The sequence below is a fragment of the Phoxinus phoxinus genome (genome assembly GCF_949152265.1).
Source record: "Phoxinus phoxinus genome assembly, chromosome: 19".
Taxonomy (NCBI): domain Eukaryota; kingdom Metazoa; phylum Chordata; class Actinopteri; order Cypriniformes; family Leuciscidae; genus Phoxinus; species Phoxinus phoxinus.
In genome coordinates, this window is record NC_136894.1 from 21564593 (window position 1) to 21572926 (window position 8334).

Genomic DNA, 8334 nt, shown 5'->3' on the forward strand with positions numbered 1-8334 from the left:
CCCTTGGAAGGATGCAGCATCTGAATTGTGACACAGCATTCGTGAGTCTTTTAACAATTCAATAAAAGAACCGATTCATAAGAGTAATTTGTTCATGTGAAAAACTAATTTTGTTTTTACTTATGAACCTTTTCTTATTAGTTATTTACTTATTACTTATTAAAACAAGTTGCAATTAATGTTATTAATCTTATAAATATGGAAAAACAACAATATAAATACAAATATACATTTAAAAATCTTAAACCTGACAATTAAGTGAACAGTATGAGACATGGAACAAGACAATCTAGAATTATGTTTTAATAATTATCATATTTCAAGTATCCCATTTCCATATAGGACTATGTCTGTTCTTTGTCCTAAGTCTGGTTCTTTTTGTGTCTTTCTTTGCCTGCTTCTTTCTCTCATTCCCTGTCCTATCTTTATCTTTATCTTTATCTTTGTCTTTGTATCTCTCTCTCTCTCTCTCTCTCTCTCTCTCTCTCTCTCTCTCTCTCTCTCTCTCTCTCTCTCTCTCTCTCTCTCATCCTGTCTGTCTCTCTTGCCCTCTCTCAGAGACCAATCATTGTGACCTCAATTCTTTGCACAATGACATCAGTGTTCAAAATGACCAATTAGTAGAAAGCGTGAGAAGTCTAACGAGTCTGTTGGGAAAATCGTATGTGTGTGCTTGTGTGATGACCATGTAGGTAAAGAAATAGCACATTATTAATGAATGCCCTCCTACAGCTTGTACCTGAATGTAAATCTGTGAGTCTTTGGTGCCTTGCATGTTTGATTTGTTATGAGATACAGTCAACATTAAAGTGAAGCAGTCAACGGCGGTAAATGGAAAATGTGTGTGTGTGTGTGTGTGTGTGTATGTTCCAGCTGATTTAATCTTGGCTTTCCTTGATACCATCTACTGTTTCAGCCTGTAGACCCAACATATCATCAGTCATACCTGTCAGCAACTAAATCCCTCCCGCTCTTTCTCTCTCTTTCGCTCTCTCTATCTGTCTCTCGCTTATTTCTCTCCTTCCCACTTAAATGCACACATACACACTCACATGACTTCTACGTCCCCAGTGTGTTGTTATGTGATTCTCCAGCACAATAAATGTTCTGTATACATGTTCCTTCGTGTGTTCTCTCTGGCTTCTTGTTTGCTTGTTTTGAAGTGTAAATGAATGGCATGGCAACAACAGTTCTTATCATCTGTTTTTGGATATGCATTTTCCTCCATGGATTTCGGTGGATTTTGACAAAGACTTACTCTGAAAGAAAGGAAATTTAGTCGTTCTGAACCACTCAAGAGGGAAATAAAAGAGAGAAAAAAACACGATTATGCTATTGGAAGCTGAGGTGAAACACAAAAAGAACTTAGAGACATTAGCCTATTATTACAGAATCCTTAACATGTTAGTTATTACGTTAATTAAAGTTAGACATTTGTTGTACATTTAACATTATTCCTTTATGCCAACAGTTTCTCTCATTTGTTTGATGCTGCAAGTAATCTGCTTATGACTGATGGTGATAATGCATGTATATAGACCATTTATCGTACTTTTACGAGATCTGTCTTCTAAACTTTCATCTTTTTGTCAGCTCCAGATGTTCTAAATTGCCAGGATGATTGACGGTCTGATAATCTAGGGTGTAGTTAAATGTTTGTGGCAATAACATTTCGTATTTTTTAGACTGAGAAACAGCTTTCGGATGAACACCAACTGATTGAGAGAGGAAATATTGCAATATCATTTACCGGTTTAAGTTGTGCATAAAAGGACTTAACCAGACATTTCATGGTTTGCATCTCTTATATACGTCTGTTGGTTGCTTTTGGTGAAATATTCAACCCATCCATAAAATTTCAATCAAGCAAGAGTTTCTCTCACTGATTTGTATTTGTCTAAGCCGGTTTAAAATGTCAATCGGCATTACAGTTTCTGTCTCAGCTGTTTTTTATTCAGATACTTTTCCTCACTCAGTCCCAATTATTTTCAACACGGTAGCAGAGCGGTTTTCATTCAAGCATTTGGCAGGTGCCAACAGTTGAGATTGTGCCTTTCAACACCTTGATGTTATCACTACACAGTGGGAAAATGCCATAGACAGTTGACTGCACAGCCCAAGCAAACACATACTTCTACATGGGATCCATGGGATTTGATTTAAAGGTCTGGTCTACTGGTTTTGGTGTAGAGCATGTAGGATTGGAAAGTCTGGCTGTCAAGAACAAAATGTAATAATAACAGTGGAGACTTAGTGTTTTTTTAGATTTAGGAGATCAAACAATTAGAGACTTGAGTGCAGACGTACCTCAAAAATGATGTGTGTGTGGGAGAAAGAATGGGAACGAGGATTTATCTGTTTTTTCATTACCTCCTATTGTGTAAAGGCACAGCATTCAAATATTAGAAATAAAATATGAACAAAATATTACAATATATAAAATAATTAATTTAATTATTTACTTCTCATGTAAAGGTGCACGGCACCTCAAGTCAAGGTAATGTAATAAAAAATTATTTAAAAATGATTTCAATTCAATTAATATTCTATATTAACATTGTTTTAAAATACAGGTGAAACTCGAAAAATTAGAATATCGTGCAAAAGTTCAGTAATTCAACATAAAAGGCTAAACTAATATATTATATTATGATCATGGCTTACAGCTATGAAAACCTTTGAAATATTCTAATTTTGAATTTGGGGTTTTCATAAGCTGTAAGCCATGATCATGAAAATGATAACAAATAAAGGCTTGCCATATCTCACTTTACATGTAACGAGTCTATATAATATATTAGTTTCACCTTTTAAGTTGAATTACTGAAATAAATTAATTTTTGCACGATATTCAGTTTTTTTGTGTTTCACCTAATAATATATATGAAATGGTTTTTAAAAGACGTTTTAATCGGATGTGATGTGTTTCGCAAAGTCTCTTACACGTTCTCTGTCTGTCATCAGTCAGCCAGTTTTAATTACAGCTCAAGTTCACGGATAGTTTGCGTCTCCATTGTCAAGTGTCTCTCACAGTCTGTCTCTCACTGTTTTTATACAGTCTGCTGGAAAAGGCATGAATGTGTATGCCGTGCACGTCTGGCTTGCTTGTGTACTGCTTACTCTCAGCCATGTGTTTGTCTGACAAACCGCACTTTAATCAAGTCGCTCGGTTGCCTTGAATAGCCCTGCGTTCTCCCCTCCACTTTTGCCTCACATTCTTTTAATCATACTTTCCCAGAAACAATTATTTTTAGGCCTTTACCATTACAAATAAAAAACACTATATGATTAACTGCATACAAAAAGAAATGTGCTGAAACTGAACAACATACAGAAAAGTTATCTGTATATATAGACTATTATAATATTATTCTGTGTGTGTGTACTATTGCATTCAATATTGTAAGCCGTGTAGCTATAGGAGGCGAATGTCGTTGACAGTATACGAATGTCCAGTTTTAACAGCAGGGCTTGCTCAGGTTGTCCCTTTCAGCCAAACCTTAGGGGTCATAGTTCAGTTTCGTAGAAAGGTTAAAGGTCATCCTCCCACACTGACTGCACTTTTCTCCGGCCATCATGCAGGCCTCGACCCCATCACTGCCATTAACCACATCTTAGGAATCTGCAGAGAGAGGAGACTAGAGATCAAAGTTCAAGACGCCATGTGGGCGGAGTCACACCATCGCTCTCTCGCTCTCTCTTATACCCTTGTCCCTTTGGTTTTTATGTCCCTTATGTCCCGTGCACTCCTGCATGATTGCAGAGGCCTGAAGTTCAAAGCTACAGAAGGAAATGTCAGATAAAGCAATCACATATAGCATGTGCGTAAAAAAACACACATGTGCGAACATACCCCTCCTCTGTCATTAGGGGCCATTTTCTAGGCTTCCTGATCCTTCATCAGAGCCTTCCGCTTCATTCCTGATTGGAAGAAACATGCTGACCTCGCAGACATCTGATTGGACAAGCCTAAGGTTTTGTGGTAGGATCGACACCTCTTGTCTGAGTGTAGAGGGTGGATGTTTGTTCAGGTCTTTGATCGGCTGGAGCTGACAGGATGGGGGGGAATACAATGGGACTGGTTAGCTGAAGACATTTTGGCCTACATCCTCCAACCATCTAAATAAAACAACCACATTGTTATTTTAAAATCACTATAAAAATCATTAGTGACAACATTTAATGTTGACTTTATTAGCTGATGAATGGCACATCGAGGTGAAAAACAAAGCCACTGGATGCATTGCTAAATGTTTGTATATAATTTGAGAGTTATGAGTTATGAATGAATAAAGCTACTTCCTGAAAACAGCATTTTTTTCCCCCCGTAGGCTATAGGCTAGTAACGATAGTTTGTCATACCCCCACATAATAATCATTTGCAATCGTGTCACTGACTTTTTCTCCTTTTAATTTGAACTAATTTATTTATGTATATATAATATTAAGTAGATTTAATTATATTAATCACATAATCTTAATTGAACGCTTTTTAATGAAACAGTTTTGTCTTAATCACTCATGTTATAATGTTGCACTGCCCCCTGCTGGGTAAGGTGTGTAGTGACCTCCCCAGAAAAGCTGTCTAATTGATGGATATCATAAAGAGTATAATTATAGACAAATTCAGTTTAAAATTAATTAATTCAACCCACTTTGGCATAATGTTTGTATTATATATACCTATAGCAAAGTGAAGCAACTGCTACCAATTTAGGGGGTAAGTAAATAGCGCAAGATCTAATGTTAAAAAATATTTTAAATATAATAAATTCTCTCAGAATATTGACATTTATGGTTCCAAATCACCAAAATACCTATTTTTTTCTTTATATTGCTAAACAGTTTGCAAAATTATGCATTATATATGAATGTTACATTTCTTCCCCTACGAAAAAGAAGTATAGCCTATTCAAGTTAATTTTACTTAAGTAATGTTCAAGTATATTTTTAAGTATACTTTATGTCGTGAGTATACTAATGTCAATGTACTAGTAGTAAACTTGTAAGTGTACTATTTCAATACTGCTTGAGACTTTTAGTATACAAAAATATGTTTAACAGTAGTAAACTTTAAGTGCACAACTATTTCACAACTATTTCTCATTTGTACCGCATCTGTACTACAAGTGAACTTGTAAGTATACTAATAGTTTACTACTTTATACTAGTACTTTTTTAAGGGAAAGAGTAAATTTGAAGTAAATTCCTATGTACACTTCCAGTGGACTAGCTAGCCTACACAAAAACATATATAGTCTAAGTATATTTCTGAGAAGTATAAAAAGTAGACTGAAAGTATACTTACTTATTTTTAGTTTAAATGATGTATACTAATAGCACACTTGAATAAACTTATTTTTCGTAAGGGATTCTATGTGAGCATGCTGCTGAGTGTAATGCAACATCCTACAAAATGATGTGCTATATGCGCATTTGCAACTAATTATATACAATCATTAATGTGCAGCTTGAGATATATTTAAAGAAACATATATTGTTTTACATTTACATTGAAGACAGTCAAGGTATAAGTCTATTTTTCCGCTCTATGATGATGATTAACATTTATAAACTACATTTTTAGATGATTTTCCTAACAGTACTGGTCACCCCTCACTTCCATTGATGTCATCTGCATGTCGGTGATGGCAATTAGTAAATATTCTTTGATGGAAAAAAATACCAGACCATTCATGAGAGCAGCTGTGGCCTACAACACCTCATCCAAACATTTCCAGCATTTCAACGTCTTATTCAAGCTCATGTGTCATGCATCTTTTACCAGATTATTCTTACTTACTCCAATCTGAATGTGGCGGTAATTGAGGTCTCGTTGAGCAGCACAATTAATTGATTTGAAGGTCATTAGTGAATGAATGTAGGTTGGTGCTTATTAAGTATGCTGATAAGGAATGTCTTTGTGAGTATGTTTATTTGCACATGGCAAAACTGTATAAAAACCCTGTGATGTGCGTGGACTTCAGTGATCGATTGTAAGATGTCCTACTTCACTCTTGTCTTTTTAGCCCTCGGCATCCTGAGCAGCTTCATGCTGAGTGAGGTTTCTGCTCTCAGATTGCCACTTCCATTAGACAGCGATCCTAATAGATTTACATGGGGACAGTTTCCAGAGGTAAGTGCTTTATATTTTATCCTTTTCTAATAGTAGTAATTAGTCATTAGTTTGGAATATACCATTTGCCAAATTCTGGATATAGAGCAAATGCACTGTCAAAATAGATTGCCTGAAATGTAATATGTATAAGGTAAAAAAATATATATATACATTTATAATACATTACTTTTATTTTGATTATTATTATCATCATCATGCCTTTTTACATGTCTTCATATCTAATATTAATGAAAAAAACCTGATTACATTAGGTTGCACCAATAAGAAAAAAAAATGTAATGGCCAGGACAGGCAGAAATATTTCCTTAAGGTACCAATGCAAAAAAAAAATGTGAGGAATGGACCAGCTACTGTTAGCGCTCTCTGAAATTATGCTTTTCCCATTTCAAATATGATTTTATGAATGCAAATGCAAATAAAATCTTAATAATAGTTTGAATTTGACACCAGTGACTGTGTATCCGTACACGGTCACCGTGATTTTTCCAAGTAAGACATGTTCCTGGATCAACATATTTTGTTGATCCTGGAATAACATTCCTGTGCCTAAATTTAGTCCTTACCCTCTCCCTACCCCTAAACCTAAACCTACCCATAACTTTTCCCTAAAATCGGAGGGAAATGATAGGTGAATAACACTGATGTTGAAGCACCTCACCCTGGTTCTAAGCCTAAACTTGACATAAACTGTAAACCCTCAAATCTGATTGGTTGATTGGAATGTTGTTCCAGGGTCAAAAAAAGATGTTGATCCAGGACCATGTGGTACTTGGCGAAATCTGTGATTTTCACCAGGTCCTCTTCTTTTACATTCGTGTTGTCAAAGAACGCTCAGGAGATTCCCCGGAGTCTGAATATAGAAGACTTCGCTCTTGATGAAGCCCCAACCAGCGGTCGTGTGAGCTCTCCCACCATGCTGCGACTTCACCCCATAATGGCAAAACCAGCACACATGCACGCCAACCTGCCGCTTCGCTTCGGACGGGATGCGCAGGTGGGCACAGGTGACCGTGCTCCCAAGTCCACCATCAACCTCCCTCAGCGTTTCGGCCGGTCCTGCACCATGTGTGCGCGTGCAGGGAGTGCACCCTCAGCCACCTTCCCGCAAAAGTTTGGGAGAAGGAACATCTTCGCTTTAGACCCTTTTCGCGCCTTGACTCTGTACACACGCACACCTGAATCACCATTTCCAAAAGAAAGGTAAAGCTTAATATTTCTGGTATCAACTGAAATATTAAATAACACCCACCAAAAGTGGAATGGGTGTTGTTTTCTAATCATAGGGCCTATACTGTATATTTATAAATGTGTCTATATAAGTTAATAGCTGTAACAATATGAACTCTCATTTGATGTGCAAAGAATTCACTTAAACACATTTTTAAGATGTTTCTCTACTCCTTGTTATTAATATGAATATTTTCAAAACTACCCCCTGTAAACCGCTTTATTTGATTTCTCTCGCATGCAGGACTCAAGTCCACGACTACATGCTTGAAACAGTAGAAGACTCAGAAGAAACTGTAAAGAACACAGATTTCACTGATTTAGACTAATGAAGCCCGTAAAAACAACAGCTGGTTATGAGAGATGTTTTGTTTGCCCGTTTTATGAATCTCCTATTCTTTTTATGTATTTGCGTCTGTACTTGCCTGCTTGTAAATTGTTAAAGTAAAGCAAATTATAAGTAACACTGTGACAGCTTTAATTATAAAAAATAAAAACATCAAAATATTGAAGCATACTGAAGCAATCCAACACCCATAAATGTATCAACGTTGCATATGTGTCTGCATAAAAAAGACACTCAGAGTAGGCCTACAATGTTAATGAGATTATAATGAGTCATTGATTAAATGTTTTATTTTGATCCTCTTCTACAAGATGACCTTCTACAGGTTGCCGAAGAACAGAGCAAAATTGCATTTGCCAAATTATTTGCCAAACACACCTCTCATAATGATATAAAACACATTTCCTCCATATGGGGCACAAAATGGAAAAGATATATCATTATTTTCTGCCTATAGCTTTAAGATCTTTAAGAAATTAAGTTTTTAACCAAGTGGGCCCAACCTTCCCCCTGGACAGTGATTTAAACGCGCAGGGAACAAATGATGTGACAAAGAGCTGGTGTTTGCAAACATCAAAAATCATTCCTTGCTATGGGGGGTGACGCATTACAAGTAACGTGA

The 8334-nt window shown here is 36.2% G+C and overlaps 1 protein-coding gene across 2 annotated transcripts in view; it reads left to right on the forward strand.

The window, feature by feature from the left end:
* npvf (neuropeptide VF precursor) overlaps nt 1–7723 on the forward strand; it is a gene marked incomplete at its 5' end in the record, with an annotated part of 18915 nt that extends 11192 nt beyond the window's left edge. The window contains 3 exons of one of the 2 annotated variants that reach the window (XM_079590057.1): nt 6030–6136; nt 6966–7339; nt 7611–7723. In XM_079590057.1, coding sequence (XP_079446183.1) covers nt 6053–6136; nt 6966–7339; nt 7611–7695 — 543 coding nt within the window. In that variant the 3' untranslated portion in view covers nt 7696–7723. Of the gene's footprint in view, nt 1–6001; nt 6137–6965; nt 7340–7610 lie in introns of those variants that run through there. The other variant, XM_079590056.1, reaches the window with a different exon arrangement.
* Nucleotides 7724–8334: the final 611 nt, after the last annotated feature.